The sequence below is a fragment of the Ochotona princeps genome, chromosome 25 (genome assembly GCF_030435755.1).
Source record: "Ochotona princeps isolate mOchPri1 chromosome 25, mOchPri1.hap1, whole genome shotgun sequence".
Taxonomy (NCBI): Eukaryota; Metazoa; Chordata; class Mammalia; order Lagomorpha; family Ochotonidae; genus Ochotona; species Ochotona princeps.
Window position 1 is genome coordinate 26,475,657 of NC_080856.1, and position 24,520 is coordinate 26,500,176.

General features: G+C 44.5%; 1 protein-coding gene across 2 annotated transcripts in view; it reads right to left on the reverse strand.

Moving 5' to 3' along the window:
* CNTNAP2 (contactin associated protein 2) overlaps positions 1 to 24,520 on the reverse strand; it is a 1,058,280-nt gene that overhangs the window by 112,427 nt on the left and 921,333 nt on the right. For both annotated transcript variants that reach the window (XM_058654907.1, XM_012930541.2), the window contains one exon: positions 19,653 to 19,786. In XM_058654907.1, the coding sequence (XP_058510890.1) occupies positions 19,653 to 19,786 (134 nt within the window). The remainder of the gene's footprint in view (positions 1 to 19,652; positions 19,787 to 24,520) is intronic.

The window sequence follows — 24,520 nt, forward strand, 5'->3', positions numbered from 1 at the left end:
GTTCTCAGGGGTCACTGATTTGGGTTTCTGATGAGCTTTGTTTTTTTTCTTCTTACAAAGATTTATTTATTTATTTTTATTGGAAAAGAAGATTTCCAAGAGCAAAAGGAGAGACAAAGATCTTCTGTCTGCTGGCTTGCTCCCCAAATGGCTGCAAGGGGGTAGAGCTCAGCCCATTTGAAATCAGGAGCCTCCTCTGGGTCCCCCAGGAGGGTACAGGGTCCCAAAGCTTTGAGCCACCTCTGGTTGCCCTCCCAGACCAAAACAGGGAGCTGGATGGGAAGTGGTACAGTTGGGACGCGAACCAGTGCCCATATGGGATACCTGGGCTCTCGCAAGGGGGGGAGGTCTTAACTGATTGAACGATTATGTGGGACCCTGTTGAGCTTTCTGGGGAGTTTTAAGAGGGCCTGTGCAAGGGCGCAACTGTGAATGAGGTGACAGGTGAGCCGAGTGCTGCTTGTCTGTGGTTGAGACAATGTCACGGGGTCATCTCACTGTCCAGCTCATGTCCACTGCGACTGGCCCAGACTCAGCGACTTTTGGCGCAGCGGAGCCCTCGCACGAGCGCAGGAAGCAGCAGATCTGGGGCTGTGAGCAGCTGCGGGCGCTGCTGCGCACGCCCCCGGAAAGACCCAGCAATGCCCCCACAGGCCTCCCAGGGTTTGTGAAGGGTTCTCCCAGCGTGATCCAACCACAGCAGGCAAGCTTGCACCAGCCACCTGCCCAAAAGCCTGCCTAGTCAGTGAACTTCCAGCCCAGCGCGCGACTTCTTCCTACCACGCAAGGATTCTCACGAGCTCTCGTAATCACAGACTACCTGTGACTTGGGACTGGAGTGACAATAATTGCAACAGGCACATCAAGATTTGAAGAGATGCTATCATGCCTGAAATGCTCCACGGCCATTAGATTGTGCCCTTGATGTCTGGTAGTCAGCTTGGTGGATGAGCCTGGGGTTCATGGAGAAGGCTGGGTTGAGCTAACCATGTGGGAGTTTGGGATGTCAGAGCGTACAACTGGATGAGATCATGAAAGCAGTGACTACAAACAAAGGCGGAAAGGCGTGGAGACTGACCCGGAGGTGAGCCAGGGGAGGGACGTGAGGGCGCAGTGGAGCAGCCCCAGGGGACTGCACGGAAAGGGCTGCACAGGCAAAAACAGGAGGAGGCGATGGCTGCGGCCTGGTGCTGTGCTCTGGATCTTTACGGGGAGTAACACGGGAACTGAATCCTGAGACAGGTTGGCAGGGATGTGGGGGGCGTGCTAAGCACGCACCTCCCCGCTCCCAGGAAGGGTGGAGGAGCTCTTCACAGTGCGTGAATCTGGCAAAGGAAGTGTCTCCAGGTAGCTTAGGGATAAAAAGGCAAACAAACAAGGCAGGAGGGAGAGGAAGAAACACGTGAACAAACACTCCACCAAAGAAGAGAGTTACCAAGGGCAAGGAGGACGGTTTGAATCGGGAAAGAAGACATCCAAGCCAAAATGACATACTGCTACTGACATGTGAGGGATGACCATGAACCAAACGACAGTATCAAGTGCTGGGGGGGCGGGGTGGTGTGGAGCAACTGGAATCCTGCTCCGCGGTAAAGGACGCAAAATGAACACATTTTGAATGAAAGATACACTACCCATACGACTCATCGGTTCTATTCCTAGACACGAACTCCACAGAAACGAAAGATGCCCACAATCTACACAGGCATACACATGCGTGTAGAAATTTTATTCATGATATCTCCAAAAGGAAATGAACGTATATTCATCCATATGTGAATGAAGTAAGCAGATGGTGGCATATTCACAAGTGTAACAACAACACGGTAATTAACGCAAGCGAAGTCACACAAAGAAGATTCTTAGAACTGTTACACAGAGCCAAAGGAGCCAGAAACTGGATCAGCAGTTGCTTGCGGGCAATGGTTGGAGAAAGTTGAAAGGACTGGGGCTGGAGAGAACCTTCTGGAATGTTGGAAATGTTCTATATTAGGCCAGTGGTGGTGGTGACATGGGTATGTCTATTTGTCAAAACTCCTCCATCTGCATAAAGTGTGTACATTTCATTAATGCAATGTATACTTCAACAATGTGAAAGACCCGGGAAAACGAACAGCAGGCACAGATAGCTATTTCCAGGTCAGGAGGGGATTTTGTTTTAAGGCTAAAGAAATGATTTGCGTGGGAAGGAACCAGTAGAGAGACCAGAGTACCAGGTATCCCTCCGAGTTGAGATGAGCTTAGCAACTGGCCGGAGAGCCTGGTTTGCAGCGTCACTCGGAAGCAAACTTCATCTTCCTTTGTGTTACTTTCTGACCTTGCAATAAGTACCTCTAATTCTGTATTTACCAAAACACAGTAAATCCTATTTTAAAAGGGAGAGAGAGAGAGAGGTGTCTGGCCTATATCCTGCATCTTGGGGTTGAAACTTGGTTCCAGTTCAGATCGCAGCTCTCTGCTAATGCACACCCTGGCAGGTGGCAGGGCTGGCTCAAACACCCGTGTTCCTGCCCTGGCATGGGGCCCCTGCTGGAGTTCCAGGCTCCTGGCTCTGGCCTGGGCTATTGCTGGCTGTGCAGGCCTTTGGGAAGCGAATTGATGGGTGAAAAAAAAAAATCTCTGTCTTCATTTTTTTCTGGCTCTCTGCATTTCAGATAAAGAAATACCCTGCTTTCCGTACCCTGGTGATGTTAATAGAAACATGAACTCTCGGCCAATAAAGACCATTTTGAACCTAATTTTTTTCTAAGTAGGCATTAGGATTGCCATTTTCAAATTACATTATTATTATTATTATTATTATTTTAATAAAGATTTACTTACTTATTTGAAAGAGATACAGAGAGAGGGGGAGGGAAGGAAGGGGGGAGAGGGAGAGATAGAGAGAGAGAGAGAGAGACTTTTATCTGCTTCAGTCCCCAAATGGCTGCAGCAACCATGGCTGGGTCAGGTGGAAGCCAGGAGTTTTATCCAGGTCTTCCATGTGGATGCAGGGGCCCAAGCATTTGGACCATGTTGTGATGCTTTTCCAGGCATAACAGCTGGATTGTGGTTTGAGCTACTAAGTCACAGCACCAGCGACCCACGTTGCAGTTTATAAGGAAAGACTGGAGGAAGTGTGGGACAATGATCTGTTTCAGGCAAGGAGCTGGAAATGGATGTTGTCATATTCAGGTTTGGTAAACCTGAGGCACAAAGAAATGTGTGTCTACTCCAAGCCCCCAGGAGTCAGTAGCAAATATTCACTTCAACACACATCACTCTATGCGAGCTACCCCAGTAAGTATCATTAGCAGCGAAATGTACCGACCTCCTGTGAATCTCAACTCCCCCTCACTACAGCCGAATCTCACGCTTGTGGTTTCTAAAGAAGTGAAGCTGCTTTTTACCATCATCATTCTCCTAACTCAGGGAGCTAATGGTTTCCCCAGGTAAATGGTATTCACTCATCCATGAGTCTTTGCCTGGCGATGTTTTAAAATACCGAGAGCAAACGTAATTTCAATGTCTAATCAGACTCAAGGTAAGGGCCATGCCATTCCAAAGATATTTAATTTTCTTTTTTTTATTGGCTAATCTTATAGGATTGTTGGTTTGCTCAAATTGTGATGATGGGATGATTCTTATGTGTGGGGTGTTTAAGTACTGCAAGCTCAGGCGCTTTGATTTTATTGATCTTTTTAATACACTGGCTTCAGTATTTAAATGAGGTTGAGTTTGTTCCTTTTCATGGTCTTTCAATGAAGTGTAAGTTGACCTGACTCCTTTTGTAATCATAGCACTGTAATGGTAGAAAAAGACTAATAATAAAAATGAATTCATTTTATGTAGTTGGAAAGGTTACGTTTCTATTGATTTTAACTGTAATATAGTTAAAGTCCTGGATATAAAAAACAGCGACTCAGCAAACGCATCCTTCGTAGTAAATCAACTCTACCCATGTTGCTTTGCCAATAGGCTTGACTGCAATAGGAACATTCAGGCTGGAGCCGGACAGTTGGCGTTATCTGAGGACTGGTGACCTTCACACTGCGTTCCAGGTGGAAGAGCAAAAAGGTGTATCAGAAAACTCATCCCCCAGGGGTGGCTTCAGAAGATGGCGCGCAGGCCATGGGCATGGAAGCCCGACCTGATGACTGGTTCTGCAGACACCTGGAGAGCTCCCTTGAAACTGCAAAGCCTTTTAGCACCACACTTGGAGCCCGCATCCAGAAGGACAATAGGGGGAGGACTGAGAGAACTCGGGGGAAGCAGTGAGAACTGAGGCGCAGACAAAGCCAGATGAGAGGACATCCGCTTCTGCCACGATTAGTCCTGAGTGAGTACACCTTGTCTATGTGTCTGCACGCCTAGGTTGAAGCTCTAACTGGACCAGTGGAGCCTGAGTCAGCCTGGAGGCCTGGCTGCATCCTGCCTTTGGGACTTTTCACAGATCATATTTTCATCCACCTGACCGCGTGTCAGTGGGCACATATTGGATATACAGTGGAGAACACTGAACCTCAGAGGTCATGGCATTGTGTAAGAGGACACCCTGCTACCAAGCAGGAGAGCCGAGAGGCCCAGGGGCTTACAGAAGCCACGCTGCTCCATCGTGTGCCCTGGGTGCTGAGCTGCCGAGAGCTGGGCTAGCATGGTGCCAAGCGATTCCCTAGACAATCCCAGGCATGGGTGGAACCTGCTCTTTGGGCCCCATTTCCTCTTTCCCGTTTTCTAAAGATTTAGTTATTCAACTTGAAAGTCAGAGTTACACACACAGAGAGAGAGGCAGAGATAGAGGTTTTCCACCTGCTGTTCACTCCCCAGATGGCTGCAGTGACTGGCAGTGAGGTTCTTCTGGGTCTCCTATGTGGGTGCAGGGGCCCAAGGAGTTGGGCCATCCTTTGCTGCTTTCCCAAGCCACGTGCAGGGATCTACATCAGGAAGTGGAACAGTCGGGACTTGAACCAGTACCCATAAGGGATGCCGGCACTGCAGGTGCAGCATTAGATGCTATGCCATCACACAGGCCTCCTTTTTGTGTGTTTTCTGATCTGTGTGGTCCCTGTCCCTTCATCTATCCATCCTGTTTTTTTCAACACACGCACGGTGCACTCGTGGGATGCAGCCGTTGAGGTTGAGTGCCCAAGCAGCGACAGGTGCCACGGGGACCGCAGTCGGCTTGGTGGAGCGGCCGTTCTGGTGACCGCACTGCTGCGTTGGCCCTGGGTGACGAGCCTGGGAGGGGAGCTGGCGGGGAGCTGCGGGCGTTCACGCAATGCGTGTATCGATTCCGTTCCTTCCATCTCTTTTTGAAGTCTTCTATTCTCACTTGAATCAGCAGCGCAGGATCTCTCTTGCACCTGTACGGGTTTTTCTTCCCGCTCTCTCCAACTTTGAAATCAAATTTGCTCATCTCAAAGATACCACAGAAGCATGGATTCTTGCAGTTTGCTTGGTGATGAGTGGGAAAGGGTTCCACTACCACTGCCTCTCAGAAATCTGCATTGCTCCCCGACGGGTCAAACTCATGGAGGTGTAACCAGAATCCCTTGCTTATAAACTGGCTTTATTTATTTATCCAGACATTCAGCAAGCATCTCTCAAGGTTCGCCTGTGTACTCAGCTGAGACAGAGTAATGAGATGTGTAAGCGTGTGAAAAAAATCTTTGTACCCTTTAAATACGACAGTGAGCTTTCATTTGTGTAAACCATAGTGGGTCTTGCCTCCACGACAGCATTTCAAATTCGATGAGCAACAACCCAGGCTACAACCCTCTGGTTTGATGAGTGTGGGTTACAAAATCACATCCAGGCTGGCTTCACAGGGAAGGGTCCCTGCCCCACGCTCAGCAGTTACGAGTACTGACCACTAGAGGGCAATTGAACACTAGCTCAGGAACCGCTCCAGGACGCTGTCCATCAAATCCTCACACTGAATACCATGGCAGAGTTCTCTCTCTCCCGAGTGGGAGGGCAGCGTGCAAGCCTTCAGAACTGCAGACCCCATGTTGACATACATTTACTTTTCAGAGGGAAGATAAATTTATGTGAGATAGGAACCTGCTTTCAGGTACCTGTGCATAAGAAACAACCTACGCTGCCTATTGTCCTAAAAAATAGCTTGCAGAATTACAGTCTTTGAGAGCGATTTTAGCGCACTGCCGATAGATGTAACAATATAATGCCTCCCAGACTAGACTTTGGTTTTCATGCTAGATAAAATAGAAATCCAGGGATTTTTTTTTTTGTTTTGAGAGATGATTTAGGAACTTGATGTACTTAGCCAAAAAAACCTTAGACTTGTAAGCTTCAAGAGAGAGAGAGAAAGAGAGAGAGAGAGAGAGAGAGAGAGAGAGAGAGAGAGAGAGCGAGCGCGCGCTCAGAGTCCTATACTGGATGAGGAACTGCATTACAACTGCGCTCCCACTGAGCTGTAAGACATGTAAAGTGAAGTTTTCTGGAGTGCAGGATTGGGCGTCCCAGCTGGCCCTGCAGTACATAATTCATTTGCAGATGAAATTGCTTTAGAAAACAATTGAAAAGCTTGGACGTGTTGACATATTCATTAGGAGTCTTTATTTCTGCTTCAGATCAGACAGGTTTGATGGGTTATGATTTATTTTTTTCATATGTTCTTTGGTGTAACTTAAATGCAAATGTTGAATCTCTGTCGTGAAAAAGAAGACAGACAATGTGGTCTCCCAGGGTCCCATAGCAAACCTCTGAGGAACAGCCTGTAGGTCACCATGTAGCTGCTCTGCTCTGTGCCTCCTCCTCCAGCATGGCTCGTCCCCCCCCTCCCGTGCTTCCATGCAACACGCTCATACTTCGACTGACACTTGGTTCCTATCCGTGTGGCTGATCGTGTCTTCGTGGAGGCAGCAGCCAGGCTGCACGCATGAATATGCCGGGTGCTAACGCACGCTCAGTGCACTCCACTGCGAATCAATGGCAAGAAACCTACGTCCTGAAGACCCTGGAGCGCTGGCCTTGGCAGCTGTTTTCTTATTCTTTTACTTTCAAAGACAGAAAAGGCAATTGGAAAGGAAGCTAGCTGTTGACTGGGTCATAGATTGTGTGTGTTTTCACTCTACCCAAACCAGCCTCATTAAAACAGGTGACCTGATTGTTGGTTTAGATATAAGAAAGCTGATTTCTGTGTCGTGCTGGAGCGCATAGGGCTGGGAAGTGGAGGACATAGTTAATAAGGACTTCTTTTGATTTTTTTTTTTGTCTTAATAACAACCTCTGAATTCAACAATCCCGACCTGTAGGAATCTCCTAGGTCATCTTCATAGAAGATCTTGCTTTATGGCTGTGGCTTTGTCACCAGGTCAGACTGCTGATGCGCTGTCTTGCTACGTTCATGTTGTATGATTTACATACTGGTAGGGAGAGCAAGTTGTTCAAGTCTTTGCTAGAGGAGAATGAAGTTTAATAGGTCTTTACTATCCAAAGGAATATACACGTGTACCTGCCTCCTGTCCTATTTCCTCTCCCAGGAAATAAGTTCCTTGAGGGTAAAAGACACATTTTGCCCCCTTTTGATGATCCTGTCATACCATCACTGACTACACAAACTCCTTTTTCATGGTAGGCACTCAGTACCTATTGTCATCCTCCAACTTAGTTTGGCCCAAGCTGAATTGGCTCCGTTGTGCCCCACATCAGTAAGTAGACTTAGGCCACAATGTACGTGACCCCTTGATTTCCACTAGTCAGGCTTAAGGAATGGTTGCTGCTTGCAACTTTCCCACCATGCAGTGCGCTGGTTTGTGGGCAGGGATATCACTCTGTTAAATTCTCAGTGATCCTTGCATGGTTTAAGCAGTTAGGTACATGCATTGTTAAGAGCATCCACTTAAACATTCTTGAAGATCTTTAACACACACACTGCAGCCCCATGAGCCAGGTCTTTGCCTGTGAGCTCCCTATTCTCTGGGATGGGAGGTGGGCTGAGATTTAAGCCACAAACCGGTTTGAAGGCAAAGGCAGGGCAAGGAATATAAGGCTTTAATGTTTTATTTCTATCTTCTTTTTTTGGGGGGGGGATAGGTAGGTAGCAACTCAAATAATTCTGCTTTTTGTTCAGAATCAAAGACTGAAAACTTCATAAAATGTCAGCGTCGAATAGCCCAAAATCAAAACCAGAGAAGATCTTACAAAAACCAATGAGGTCAAGAGAATTTTGATATGTATATCAATGGCTTCTCTGGACACATAGTATGAATATAGAAGAAAAACCCAACTCAACTCTGACTTGCCACAGATCAAATTTGTGAGCAAGTTTCCAGCACACAGAGACCTCTCCTCTTCTCGAATGTCTTCCAGGGATCAAATCAGGCAATGATACAAGAATCTAATGAAGTATTGACTTGAGCTCTCTATAGAATTAAGCACAAGGCAGTGTTCCATCGACCTGGAAGGTTATGTTGCAAGCTGAGGATCCAGTGGAGAACCTCTGAATGAGTCAAGTGGTTCTTGGAGGGAGGATGCTGGAGAGACCAAATGGCTCGTCATTATTCTTGTAATCGCCTCCCTTCTGTGGAGTATGCTTGTACTGCACACACAAGGCTGTGCATTTATCATCCAGAGTCTATAAAAACCAAATGAGCCAAAGGGAAGGAGTTACTGTAAGTGTAATTTTAAGAGCATGGCCCCAGGCTAGTGAGGTCAGCTTTCTTTATTTGTTCTGACTTTCCTAAGAAGATTTAATGTCTCCCAACAGTGTTTTTTTTGATAAAGGCTTGAACAACTTATGATATTAACATTTTTTAGGAGTGTTTACACCTAAATGCTTTGCAGGATTGTTTTTTTTTTTATTGGCAGAAAGTTCAAGAGTAATAAAGACACATACTTTTAAATAATTCATCTGAGCTTCAGTGAATTTCAGGCTAGGCTGCATGTTACCACGAAGAAGAAAGATGCTAAATCAGAAAGACAAGAGGTCATGTTCATGTTTACTGAGAGAACTGAAGCAGAACTTTCTCTGGTGTGTGCTAGTGTGTGCTCCAGAAACACTGGCCTGCAAGCTGGTGGGATGGTTTCCCAAGTTGTTCCTAGTCGGCATATCAGCCTACTTGAAGGAGGATGCTCCTAGTTGGCATATCAGCCTACTTGAAGGAGGATGCTCCATGGCATTGGACTGGACCTGCTAATTCATGTTCCATTTAAAGGCAGTTCTAGCACAGAGCTCAAAGCATAGTCTTGGGGGTCAGGTAGACCCAGGTTTGCATCTTAACTCTGTTCTGTATTGAACTCTTTCTTTGCTTCATTGGTGACATTGAGATAATTGTTGTGTAGCGCATAGGGTGTTCACTCAAGAAAGTGCAGCCTAGGAAGGGGCCAGTGGTCTGGTGCAACAGGATAATCTGTTACTGTGTGCCCCGGCATCCCATATGGCAGCATTGGGCTGTTCTGCTTTGAGTTCAGCCCCTTTATGATTAGCCTGGGAAAGTAATGAAAGATGGCCCAGGCTCTTGGCTTTAGCCTTACAGCTCTGGCTGCCGTGGCCATTAGTGGAGAAACCTATGACTGGAAGATACATCCTTCCCTCCCTCCCTCCCTCCCTCCCTCCTTTCCTTCATCTCTTCCTTCCTTCCTCTCTCTCTCTCTCCTTCCCTCTCTCTCCCTCTGCATGTCACTCTTTCAAATTAAAAAGTAAATCTTTTTCAAAAGCAGTGATTGCTGTTGCCATGACTCTACTAGTACTGTTCTTAAGTTTATCGTTATTACTGCCTTAATAGAGTTTTTTTGGGTTGAGTTGAACTGGAATTCCTTTACTATTGTTATTGAGGAAACATTTTAGACAAAAGAATCCTAATCAGCAGATCGAACAGTTCTTTAGAAAGCTGCTTTACCAACTTGTTTCTCTTGATGTTTCACATACAAGGTTTTTTTTTTTTTTTTTTTTTAGCTTTCAACTATAAGGTGCATTTCCAGAGCAGTGCCTTATCTTTTCCTAGGTCAATTTCATCATGCCTTCTGTCTCTGAACAAAACAAACATCAAAACAGTTTGTCAGTATGAGGGTATTACTATTTCCCACTGCTGTGCTAATTAAATTCTAAAGAAAACACGAGCTCCCCAAGAACTTCATTTTGTATGAAACCTTCCAGAAATTTCCAAGGCAGATCTGGAGGAGCGAGCTTGGTTCTCTTGCCTGCTTGCTCCTGTGTGAGTGATGGTTCTCCGGAGAAGGTGTTCTCTGGGTGGCGGGTCAAACCCTGCATGCTTCAAGGACCTGGGCCCATGAATCACCTGTGCATGCGACTGTCTGTTCTCTTCCACGTGGTGGGGCCAACAGCACCAGGCTGACAGGGTTTCTGGAGCCAAGTGTTCAGATGGACATGAAAGTATTTTGAATGCTAAAGAACTTGATGACTAAGGTTCAGAAGCCTAGGGTCCTTCCAGTCCCCCATTGGGCTTGAGGTTACTTGAAATTCCACACCAGGGGGTATTTTTTCCATAAACAGAAAGTGATTAATTTGTTTCTTTCCATCCTTCAATACTTGATGTTCACTAACATCTATGGCTGCTCTCTCAGTTTAGAACTGAATTCTTTTTCAGTTTCTGGTAAAGTTCCTGCAACTATTTCGACAGGACTCTGTGTTCCTGATGATTGATTTGACAACATTTGATCTGTATAAGAATTCACACTATATAATGGTATTTCAGAGTTAGGTCATATTTTTTGTTGAGTCTTCTTCAGCGGAGGGGGTGGGAGGTTAAATTCATGGGGTAGGAGGACAGTTACACCTAGTTAAGTCTTCAAATTATTAACTCCTCTAGTGCCTTCATTGATTTTATGTTATCATATAAACATATATAGTGTTTATATATATATATGTTTATATATGTATATATATATATATATATATAAGCCCTTCATAATGAATATTCTTTGACCTCCTCCCTGTCCCTTCTCTTCCTCACTGTCAATGTCCTACTCATCTTTAAGACCTTGAAGTAACAGTACCACCCTACCCTATCACTTGTTCATTCTCAGATGCTAGTATGTATAACCTTTTGTCATTGAATATATTGTACATAATTTCCTTTGTTTCTTTCAGTTTCAGAGACTTTAGGAAGCTTCCCTCCAATTTTAACATTTGTATTGTACTATGCCCTGGGTGAAAAATGAAGTTATAGGCATTAAACTTCTGATAATTTTCTAATTTTGCAGCTAATACAATCCCAACCAATGGATACCTTAAAATAGGTTGTAATTACAACACAAATGTAGAATATGTAGCACTGGCTTATGGTCAGAAATGGATAGGACAGCCTAGAAAGATGGGACAGATGGTACAGTAGCAACCCCTCGTCTCAAATTTTGTTGTCTGTAGCTTCAACTATTTTCAGCCAACCGTGGTCTGAAAAGAATAAATGGAAAATTCCAGATATAAGCCTTTTCTAAGTTTTTAGCTATATGCTGCTCTGAGAGGTATGATAAACTCTTGCCCTGTCCTGTTGTATCCCACCTGGGGTGTGAACCCTTTGTCCAGTGTACCCATGGGGTAGACACTCACTACCTGCTAGTCACGTAGTTGGTGTCTCGGTTATCAGACTGACTGTCCTAGTATTGTAGAACAGGCGACCCAATAAAGCATACGCAGTAGCCTAATGTTATTTCACAATGCCCACAACACTCATCTCCTTTCATTCTGCCACACAGGTATTAATCATCTTACATCATCACAAGAAGAAGGGTGATGGTGCTATGACAAAATATTTTGGGAGGGAGAATGAATGAGTATGAATGAATTACATATGCTGGTTAATTTCTCAAAAGTCTAAAACAGTCAGGTCCGAGCCAGACCAAGGAGAGGAGATGGCAAACTCAGTTCTTGTATCCAACAAGGCTGACAGGAACAAAATGGAGTCATCAGTACTGCCTGCAGAGATCTGCTTTTAGGAGGGAGCTGGAGTCGGACACTGGAGCCAGGCATCATCCAGGCACTCCAATATAGGATGCATATCTAACTGAGGTCTTAACCCCTAGGCTAAATATCTACCCCATATTTGTTCTATATTATTATTAGTTATTACTGTCATTCTCTTACTTGTTTAATCTATACATTAAACTTTATCATAAGTATAAATCAATAGGAACAATATGGGATGCATATCTAATTGAAGTTTTAACTCCTAGGCTAAATCTCCACCCCATAATTGTTATATATTATTATTAGTTATTACTGTCATCCTCTTGTTTAATCTATACATTAAGCTTTATCATAAGTATAAATCAATAGGAGCAAACAGTATGTATAAGCTTGGCCAACCTCAGTGGATGTGTACCATATGAAAAAGTGAGGGGCTATTTAATGCAATAAGGTATTCTGTAAACTGTCACTTCACATAACCTGCAAGGTCAAACAAGGGTCCACGACCCATAGCTTTAGTGGAAGTGTGTTAAATGCTGTGGAATGGTCATGTTTGCTATTTGCTTCTTGTTGTCTATGTCAGGGAAGAAATTCAGGAAAAAAAAAAAACCCACAACTAACCAGTTTTCAACCACCAATGAAAGGGAATAGAGAGAAAGCTCAGGAGTTTAGAGCCTTAGACCAGAGTGGGAAGTAAGACTGTAAACAGCTGTGACCAGCAAAGTTATAGCAAGACTTTCAGTTCAGAAGCTGAGTTAGCACCTTGGGTAAAGCTTAAATGAAAGGGTCTTTATTTCCCATGTAAGCTTTGGTTCAGTTGCCTCGAGAGACAAAGGCATGGGAACACAGAAGGAAAGGATTAAGCAGCTCCAAGGTTCATGTGTAGGTGGCCAGTGTCGAAAAAAAATGGATGTGAGATGCTGAAAGGGTCTAGGTAAAAGCTCAGTGAATATTGCTAGACACACAGAAATGAGAAGCAGCAAATGGATCAGAAGCCTGCTAAGACTTCGAGGGAACAGTTTCGGCAAAGACCTATGAATGTAAAGCAAACCTCAGTACAACTGGCAATGGCAAGAAACAGACTCCAAGACTGGACAGCTGCAAGGCATACATTTTCCTTGATCTTCAGTTCATAGGTGGCCATGGAAATCAGAGATGAGGAAGGCCCGCTCAACAATGGAACCATGAACAATCATGATAGTGGACAAGAATTCGATCTCATCAAGGAACTCTCCTGTTAGCAAGTGGGGTTGATGGCAAGGAGGGGTTCTCAATTCCTGGCCACAACGATTTCATCACTGTTAGAGACTGTGGAATTTTTTGTTTCCTAACAACATATCTCAAGAAGACTTTTATGGAGTTAAACAGATTTTGGTTTTCATTTACGGCAGACACTGGAGTTGTCCTGTCATTGCGGTCTTCCACTCCATCATGGCATTAAGTACATAGTAGTTGTTGATGGTTTTTCTCACGTATCACTTGACAATTTTGGGGACGTATATTCAATAAATAACTCAATCAGTCATCGATGCAATTTGGTTGAAATCCAAACATTAGTAGCTAAGAAATTATCACCTTTATTTCATTTTGGGAAACAAAATTCAGTGGTTTCCTTTTTGAGTGCTTGTCTTGAAAATAAACAAAGCCATGACATTTGGGATAAAAGAATTAGGGCCTGGCACGATGGCCAAGTAGCTGAATCCTTGCCTTGTACACCTGGGGCCCTATATTGGTGCTAGTTTTAATCCTGGCTACTCCACTTTTTATTCAGCTCCCTGCTTATAACTTGGGAAAGCAGTTGAGCATGGCCCAAAGCTTTGAGACCCTGCACCCACATGGCGAGACCTGGATGAAGCTCCTGGCTCCTGTCTTGGGATTGGCTCAAGCTCTGTCCATTGTGGCCACTTGGGGAGTGAACCAATGGATGGAAGATTTTTCTTTGTGTTTGCTTCTCTCTGTATATCTTCCTTTCCAATAAAATAAATACATCTTAAAAAAAAGAACTTGAGGACCTAATCATTTTTTTTTCCTGGGGGGCTTAGAACTATGTTTTAAGGAAGGCTTTATTTTGCTTGTAGGAATTCCATCAGCACCTTCTTGGCAAAGATAAGGTAGCCCTCTAGTTAAATGAAAGCCAAAACAATGCATCTTCACCACCTGTTCATTTGATTTCGAAATACGGTTTCTGAGTGTATGTGCCAGAAAAATAGATCCTGGAACAGTCTATTGTCTACAGTTCATCAAAACTCGAAAATATGTGGTAGTTATAATTATTCAAGAAACATGTAGCTCATCCATTTTTTTTTCCTCATTAGTTCTCTCCCTGAGCTAGGCCAGAATTTCAGACAGCTGCTGCCTCTTAGCCCCGGTTGCTTTCATCCACCCATCATCTCCCGTACCCCGTGCTCTGCTCCCCATGTTGGGGATGAGCTAGGCTTCACTCTGGTAAGGAGATTCTACATACAAGAGTAGGTAACCAGCACATTTGTTGCAGAAATGCTGTCAAGGTTGTTGCCAAATATTTTTCTCAGGGCTTACTTTGTAATAAGCACGCCTTTGGGTCTTCAACCGTACCTGCACTTCACAACACAAAACAAAGCCGAAGGAATACAGAAACACATCAAAACCTACCATGTTTGGATGGTGGGTATGGAATTACATGTTTTATTAGTATCAGTACTTTTGCTCACGTTGAACCATTTTATAACAATCATAATATGGCTAATTTCTTGCCAAAGAGGTCCACTTTCTACAGCTTGTTCCAGACGTCTCTGCTAAACAATGCTAAGAGTGTATATCAACGTTGAAGTGTGATAAACCTTGGTTCAGTGATGCCTTATATGTACTGTTTTCAGATTCTGGTTGGGTTACATCACACATACATCATCCATAAATAAATGGGAATAATTGTGGTGCACACCTCCTATGCATTTTGTGAGGGTTAAGAAAATCAGATGTCGGGCCCGGCGGCGTGGCCTAGCGGCTAAAGTCCTTGCCTTGAACGCACCAGGATCCCATATGGGCACTGGTTCTAATCCTGGCAGCTCCACTTCCCATCCAGCTCCCTGCTTGTGGTCTGGGAAAGCAGTTGAGGACGGCCCAACGCCTTGGGACCCTGGACCCACATGGGAGACCCGGAAGAGGTTCCAGGTTCCCGGCTTCAGATCGGCGCAGCACCGGCTGTTGCGGCTGCTTAGGGAGTAAATCATAGGAAGGAAGATCTTCCTCTCTGTTTCTCCTCTCTGTATAGCTGACTTTGTAATAAAAATAAATAAATAAATAAAAAAGAAAATCAGATGTCTGTGCGATGCTTAACAGAGTGCCTGGAACACAGAAAGCATCAATGCCTGTGAGTCGTGATAATGCATAAGTGGACCACGCTTTGAGCAGTTCTGTAACTATTCATGGCATTAAGCAGTTTGAATTTTCTGGAGCAATAGGCGTATTTTATCGTTACAGAATGACTATATTCTTTCAGTTTCCAAGAAGTCCTAAGCATGGGTGGGTGTTTGGTACAGGAGTGAAGATGTCTCTTGGCATACCCACATCCCATATTAGAGTGCCCGAATTTAAGGCCTGGTTTTGCTACTAATTCCAGTTTTCTATTAAAGCGTATATGGTGCAAGGCAGCAGGTGCTTGGGTCCTGGTCGCCCGTGTGGGAAACCTAGATCGGGTTGCCAGGCTGCCGGGTTTGACCTGGCCCAGCCATGGCTACTATGTACATTTGGAGAGGAAACTAGAAGATGGGAGATGTCCTTTTCTGCTTTTGTTTACTTTTATTTCTCTACCTCTCAAATAATTAAACGAATGAATAAAAAAATAGAAAGTTCAAAGCCAAATTTACACAGATACAGAAGACATGATAATCAGAAAAACGCTGCTCTATGTTGGTTTTGGTAATTTACTTGCATTTTCTACTTTGTTCTGTGAACCCCCTTAGGTTTTTTGCACCATGCGATGGGGAGCCAAGAAAGGAAACAAACAGGAACAAGAAAAACATGGATGACAGGAAGGAAGGAAGAGGGAACCTCAGGACCAGTCACCTGGGACTCTGAAATGATTAATGGTAACATTCAGTTTTGGATTGATGTTAATGGAATGATTTTTGATCATGGAGAGGGCTTTTCAGGTGCTTCGTGGGCATGCAGAGTGTTTGTACTTAGACTGGCATGAAGCCGGAAGCGATCATGCCTGATGCCACTGTGTTTTCCTAAATGGCACCACTTGAGGATTGTCATGGGCTCTGGTTCGCTCTGGTATCTGCTGAGTGCTAGCGTCAGTTTTTCATTATCTATGTGGAGATTGGGCACTTTGTTTTTTGGCAGCAAATGTTTCATCCAAGGTCAATTTCTCTCAAGTGCTCAGCACCGTTGCAGGCAGTGTGTGCTCAGGGAATGCAAATTAATTTAACTTTAGCTTTAGCCAAACCCAGCTAGGAAAGTAAACCTGCTCTTAAAAACACCATAAACATTGATCAACATCATCCAAATTATACGATGTTGGAGCTTATATAAATGCAGAAAAGCTCCTCTTGATTCCAAAGGCATTATTCCACAGCACTTTTTCAAGTCGTCTGTGAATAAATGCTATTTTTATCTTGGCTTTTAAGTAAATTTTAATTTGAAATTATTTTCCATCACATTTTATTTTAACTGGGGATATCAGAGGAGGTTGAGGACATATGTGCGTATTTTGCATTTCTGTCCCATTTTAAAAATGCAACACGTGCTGCTAATAGAAAATGAGAAAATAGAGAGGAAATAAAATCACTATTCATCCCTTCAATATAAATAACCATTGTGAACATTTTTCCATATCTCTGTCCACGTGTGCTTGAGTTGTAGATGTCTCCAGGACGTGTTGATGCGAGTGTGTTCAGTTTTAAAGCCTCTCCGTGGGGTTCTCTCTGCCTGAAAAACAAAACTATGGCCAGGGGACCTGCCGTGAGGTGGTCCACAGTTCCCTGAGGAGGAGGAGTTCCAGCATTTTCTCCTCTGCCTCCTTCCACTGGACTTCCTTCCCCCATCAGAGGCAGGTAAGGCTGCTGGGAAGACTGTGACCCACTGGGAGAGATTGGATCGAAAAAGACAAGAGTGCCCAGATCCTAGAGGTTTTATCAGCTGTCCCAGGCTGGGTGGAGGCCTTTGTTTTCCGAGGCATGCTTAGAAATCCCAGCACAACTACACTGCACTGATAGAGGAGACGGGGACAGGGTCGCCCAGCACCTGTGTGTGTAACCCTCAGGGCAGCATTTACTTACTTATTTATTTTTTCACTGCTTCCTGGGTTTGTCTTTTCTTCTTCCTCAGAAACTTGTGCACTCAATGCTTCTTATGCTCACCCTGTCTGATTCCTTTTCCTGGAACTATATCCTGTTCTTATTGGATGGGTTCTTTCTCCAGTTCGCCATTGTAATTCTAAGATTGAAGTGGGACTATACACCAGTGTTCTTCCTCTTCCCAGAAGCTGGGCCAGTCGGAGAGTCTCTGGGATTTTTAAAATGGCAATCAAAAAAACTAGGATCCTTTCTTCTGGTAAAATTGAGAGGATTCGAGCTCAATAGTCTAGCCATTGTGCTCCGTGATATGTGGAAGGTGTGGCTTGAAGAGGTAATGAGGCAGTTATCAGATGGGTGGAGAAGCAGAGCGAGGAAAAAGGAGTCATTGAGTAGTGCGGGGGGGGGGGGGGGGGGAGAGAGAGAGAGAGAGAGAGAGAGAGAGAGAGAGAGACTGACCAAGACTCAGTAGTATTCCAGCCCATGGTTTTAGATCTCTAAAGTTCCCTGAATTTCCTTTATAAGTCTTGTTTTTTTCTTGCTTAAAGTCTGTAACTCTGTGACCTACCCTGAGAGTTTCCCACAACAAATTAGTTCTGAATTGATCTTCTGTCGTTGGCAACCAGATCAGCAGAACTAGACAGTCCCCCAAGCTTCCTGTGCAGGTTCTCCGCAGCCCCCTGGCTCCTCCACACTCCGGAATGCTGCCTCTCTGTGCCTCAGAGCTCCAAGTCTATAGAAAAGCCCAGTCCCTCCTCTTCTCGAGTCAATCTCTAGTTCATCATGGCAAAGAATGAAGACTTAGCCTAAGGTCCTGTGGCTGCATAGGGTCTCTTTGGTTCAACTGCTTTTAGAACCCAATTGTTTAGCTCTTTTTGACTTTTGATGTTACTTTGCCAAGGCGAAATGCCAACATATGTCATTTTAAGAGGTGACAGATTGTGTGGTTCAAACAAGACACAGTCTTATCTAAGACCAGTGAACACATTGTCAAAAAATGGTAGTGAGCCATCCAGCTCCTGGATCAATCATAGCTGAATGGGCTTGGTTTACCCAACCTGCAGTTGGTAGCACCTCACGTGTGCCATGCACCATGGTGAACCTGGGGACAAAGTCAATCATTCACATCGCCTGTGAGGGATGTCACCCTGAGCTGGAACAGCACATTGCCATCTCCCTGGGAAAGCTCTCTGTGGCATTTGTTGCTAAAGACCATGCACAAACTCCATATCAAGTTATGAATTTGACATGCGCCAGCACTCCCAAGAGAGAAGGCTCATGCCTTTTCTGTGCAACCCGAACGTCCCACAGCAACCGGGAGCATCTGAATGAGGGCCGAGGAGCTGCTGGGCACCCCCCAAATGACATGCCACTCCACTGACAAAATGGCATCCTCCTGCTGCTGCCGGGCCCGACAGGTGTCTGTTCTGAACTCCTTCTAAAGAAGCCCGTGACAGCTCTCATCCTTGATCTTTTGGCTTGGTTCCCAGGGAGACCTCTTCACGGTATGTTTTATTCATGGGGTCTCCCAGGGTGTTTTCTTCATTGTGAAAATTGGTGCTAGGGGGTAGGGGCAAATAAATGAACCTGAAATGAAACTCGAATGTCATAATAAAACCATCCCTGTGTATTTGGAGAGTCTCCAACCAGAGCCTGAGATTCTTGGCAAAGACTGTACTTTGAGTATTTTTATTTTTTTTATAAGGCAAAGCCTCTGCAGAGGAGAAAAAAATACAGTTATTCATATTGTGTTGGAGTGGTGAAAGAAATAGGTCAGATGAACCAAAATAACCTTTGCTGGGAAACGCGATAAGCTTCAGGCATCTCAGAGTGTGGTGAAGAATGACGGTCCGATGAATAAAAGCTGAGAATTGAGAGATCTGTGTGCCTAAAACCAGGAAAGCCACCAAGAAGATACAGAATAAAAATTTTTCTAGCACTCCCTAACACATTTCTTCACCAGCAACTTTGTCTTGTTTTTTTTTTTTTTTCCGTAAGAATTACAGTTGGCTCTCTGTGTCTCTGCAAGCTCAGAGTTAACCAACCACAGAGGAAAACCATTCCAAAAGGAAACCACATCTGGGCTTTTCTCTTCTCTTGGTTAATCTCCATGCAATGCAGAGGAGTGACAACTCAGGCAGCATTTATACTGTATGAGGTATTGGCAGTAATCTGCAGATGAGCGGAAGTATATAGAGGAGGGTATTTGTAGGATAAATGTCATGCAATGGCAACCCCCCAAAACTCGCAGAACATGCACATCACCTTTTAATTCCACTCTTGCACATGAGACCTGGGCATTCCCTGACACTTTTGTCTGTGGAGGTCCTGGGATCATCACCTCAAGGAAACTCAAGAACAATTGTACCTGTCTTTTCGTTTTGGTAGTTAAGTGCTTGGGAGGGTAGTAAGTATTGCTTCTACTTGCCCCAACCTCCCGAAGAAAATCTCGACATAGACAATATGAAACTGTACTATGGATAACGTGTCTGAACACACACGCATACCTTGAGAACGATGGTCCTCTCACGACGGGTGATGTTGACGCTGTGGGGCTGCCCATTGGCCATGTTCCTGTGGTCTACATCAATATGATAGGGCTCCTTGGTGCCTCCCAGATTGTACCGGATATGTAAGCCTCCTGGATGAGAAAGAGAAAGGAAGTGCAATCACTACTATGCTTTGGGTGCTATGTTCCTCCACTCTACAGGTCAGATTTCTATTAAACTCTACTTCCTTGATGTCATCTGACACCATTCCAGCTTTGAATTCAGAGTCGTGAGCCTAGAATACTCATTCATAAAGGTTCACAGCGTTAGGCCTGCACATACTTAGAAACTGCTAACCAAATACACAACGATGGAGATGCCTGCAGGCCCCACAGGAAAATATATGAAACAAGAAATAAATGCATAATGTGGAGATGGTCTCACTGCGTCTGTGATGTGTGACATTGTGCATAGTGTGGTAAGAATCATGGCCATGCCATCTTAAAAATAAACAGAATTCATGAAAGACAAATACATGAGCTTTTGGGTGGCTTCAAGGAGACTAAGAAGACACAGTAATATATTTTATTTCATATTAGAAATTGACCAAATGTAACTTAGAAAAATACGGGGTTCCCAGGTCTTTCTGAGCCCCTTCCTTCCATGACAGTTTACCTTGCCTTTCCAACTTGTTCTTGCTTATTGCTCCTCGCCTCTTTCTAACAGTGACAAATAATATTCCAAAGACTAATATGGCATCTAGATCCAGCTTTCTGTTCATTGACACAGCAAGCATAACTTTTACTTCTTATTTATGATTGTAAAGGCACAAACTTTTTATCTTGGTTTTTACTCAAATTGGAATCTTCATGTTGTTAAATCGCTTTGACATCTTAAAGCTTAAAAATGGAGCTGGCAATCTAGCAAGAGTTTGATTAGCCATAAATAACCTAGTGGGTTCCATATTGCCTCTTTTATCTTCCTCTTAACAAAATGGATACTCTGATTTTTGACTTACAAAATAAAACAGAATTAAAACCTAGTAAGTAAACAGAACAGAATCATCTGGAACTCCTCCATCAGACAGCCTATCTTGGCAGTATTCTTCCAGACGTTTCTTGCCTGCAGACATATGCATATGTAAGTGCAAGTATACACACATAAACAAATGCTATGCTTTCTAAATATTGCTCTTCCTTATTTAGGCAATCTAACATCATGTGTGACATTTAAAATATGGCGGCATGTATCTGGACTTGAAAGACACATTTGTTAGTCTGATTGAGAGTTAACTGCATCTTTTATATCCTAGTTTTGAATGAAACCAAACAAACCTTCACTGTTTCTGAGTTTTACCTGAGCATGTTATCCTTGTTCTCTTCCTAGGATTGGATTTTTGTCTCCCGGATTGATCTAAATTCACCTGCTTTTCTCACTCCTAGAAAGTGCCCCTTTAATGTCTGGCGGGTGAGTTTCATAGAAAGCCTGCTTCTCCTGCCTAGGGCAGGACCTGGCCTATTCAATCCTGAGCTGCATTTCCATCATCTCTGCCAGCATGCTTGATTCTTCACGGCACTCCTGGATCATCAGAGCACCCTGGATCTTCACCAGCCTCCTCCTTAACAATGACTGCCCTTGGTCTCCATTCATTCCAAGTGAGTCCTCCGTCCACTCCTGCTTTACTGACCTCATCAGACGAGAGGTGGACACTTGCTGCATCCACATTCTTCCTCCTTTGACCCCGAGTCACACGGCCACCATCATCACTGCTGGAAACTGCTCTTTTGGGTGAGCCCCATGACTTCTGCAGGGACGTTGGGCACAGAGGTGTGGCCTTCTTCCAGGAACACTCCATGCACTCCTTTGTTTTTTCCTTGTCCATGTGTTTCTTTTCCCCCTCAGTCTGGACTCTGGGCACTCCGGGTCCCCATGGCTTTGTCTCTAAGCATGCTCTCTTCTCTGTGCTTGTGACCATGGTCATCCCACCCAGTCTAAAGGCTTTGAGCAGGGTGTGTGCTCTCCACACTCCGAGTCTGTTCTCAACCAGACTGCTCGCCTGGGCTCCAGGCTCCTTCTGGAAAGTTTCTTTCACTTGGCTGTCTTACTGGCACCTCTCACATGGCAGATGCAGTCCAGCACCCAACTTCTCTCCTAAGGAGGAATCCATGGCGGTTTTCCACATTTCTGGTAACAGCCAATATTTCCTCTAGTTAGTCTTATTTAAAGCTTCAACTCTTTTTCTTTCTCCAAGAGTTCATATGCGATCTGTCAGCAAATCTTCCTGGCTTGGTTCTCAAAATAGGCCCTGAATCTTATGGTTTTGCAACATCTCCATTTCTGCTTCCGGGGCCCAGCACTTTCAACCGTTGTCTGAACTGCTAATATTGGCCTCCATAGTTTATCTCTCACTTCTGCCATGACCTCAACCTCTGCCCACTCCAGCTTGACGTCTGCCCTGTAGACACTCAGTTTGCCCTCCCCATGGTGGCCCGAATAATCCTCTTTCAGAATCCTCCAATGCCTTCCTATCTCACACGAAGTAAAAAAAAAAGAAACAAAAACAAATGAAGTCCTAAGAATGGTTCAGTAGGCCCTATATGATCTCCTCCATCATGTCTGACCAAATTTCTTATGGCTCTCCTCCTAGCTTCCTCCCCATCAGCCCACCTTGACCTCCTTGCTGTCCTTAGAGATGAGCATACATACCTCACACTTCAGTACCCTCACACTTGCTGTTCCTTTCATTCCCAGTGATTTACAAGGCTCAGCCCTTACCACTTTAGGTCTTTGTTTTAAATGTCTACTTTTTGGTGATTACTTGCTCATTAAAAGTGGAACTTCCTCCCTTAGCCAAGCCCTCCCCCAACAATTCTCACCCATACAATGTTCTGTGGATTGTGCTTAGTCTGTCTATTGTGTTTCTTCGGCTCAAATGCAAGCCCCAGGAGAACAAGGACTTCTCTTTATATTCTTTGAGTTCAGAGTAGTGTCTGAGTCACTGTAGGTGCCTAGTGTTAGGACTTACTTGGCCACTGGTTCACACATGGTTAACTCAGCCTCTGGTAAAACTGGGTGTAAGCAAAGTGAACTTGAGGGTAGCACTGGGATATTACGTTGCCTGAGACTGTTCTGACTTGACTGTGATTTTTACAGTTTTTTTTTTTTTTTTTTTTGCCAGAGACATTCTGGGCTGGTGAGATCCATAGTGTACATGGTTAACTCTGATAAAGCAGCTGCCAAGGGGCTTTTTGCTTGTCCAAACCCACTTTATCATGGCGCATGCGCTTCTCTGCAAGAATACACAGCCCTTTCCCATATGAAGGACGTAAAAGGTCAACTGCCTGCTGCCAGAAGGGCCGGGATGGGGGAAGTGGAAGGGGCTGAACATGAATTTTAGCCTCTCTGAGTCCTCGAGTTAAGTCTTTTCTATTTTAACTAGTTGCCTCCTCACCTTCTTTGAAGCCACAAATCTTAACACTTCATATTTGTTATTTAGGTAATTACTCCCTGTGTTCCGATGCTTTCTAAAATCAATCAAACAAAATAACACAAAACAAAAAACAAGTGTTCCCTTTTCAAAATGCACAGCTGATTATTTCAATGGGCTCCTTTAAAATCTGTCATTATCTCCTAGTTCCTCACTGGGAAAAAAAACATACGTTCTGGGGAGGGTGTCTGGCCTGAGTCGGGTTCCTGACTTTGGGCTGAGAGCCTGGGAGGCAGCAGGTGGCTTCACAGGTAGCCAGGTGTCACACACATGTGCACATACACACACACACAGTAGGTGGTTTCACAGGTAGCTAGGTGTCACACACACACATGCACACACAGTAGGTGGATTCACAGGTAGCTAGGTGTCTCACACACACACACACACACGCACAGTAGGTGGTTTCACAGGTAGCTAGGTGTCGCACACACATATGCATATACACACAGACACACACACAGTAGGTGGCTTCACAGGTAACTAGGCCACACACACACGCACACATACACAAACACACACACGAGACCTCCACTGACTTCCTGAGCCCAAGCTTTGGCCTGGCCTAGTCTTGGCTGTTGTGGACATTTGAGGGATAAATCAGTAAGTTAGATGGGAGTTCTTTATATCTGTGTGCTTGCTTCCTGAATGAAAACTCTAGGCTTATAGCCCATGCCATTGAGTTGAGTTCTATTTGCTACTTTGTTTTTCAAGCCATGGCTTTTGCCATCTCACTTTTTACACTGAAGGTCCCCTGGACTCCCCTTACTCCTCAGAACCACGGTTCTCCTCTCTACCTCACGACCCCTGGATGTCTTGAGCCACGTCTCCCGGCTTTGCTCAGTGTCTTACCTTCCTTCTTTTTTCTCTCTTTAATCACATTAAACATAATCATTGTTTGAAAATGAAGGAGATGCTTAGGCAGTTGTTTGGCAACATGCACAAACAAACGAGTGGGTTGCCTTAAGTTCTGATTTTCTGCTTTCCTTTTGGTGTTTGGACTTCCTGTGTAATCACAGCTAGTTTCCTTAAACATACAGCTGCATGGAGTCTTCATTTATTCATTTCTCCTGAGCAGATTTAGTTAGTTCCTGCACTCAGCACAGCTTTTTCTCAAGGACTGAAAGTGCTCTGTCTCCCTGATTACAAGTGTGATGTCCACTTCTAACACTGCAGCTGGCCCAACTGATGCTGTGCCAGGACTCGGGTGTACACTGACAACAGAGGGCGCCAGGTCAGAGGGACTGCTAATTATGCAGACACCTGGACATTTTTTCCTGATCTTGGCTTTGTCAGTGACTTCTGCATGTTCCTGAACTCTATAAAAATCACTGTCAAGTTGTTTTCATAATTTTCTCCCTTTCCTACTTTCTTGAACTTCATAAACATGATTTAAAAT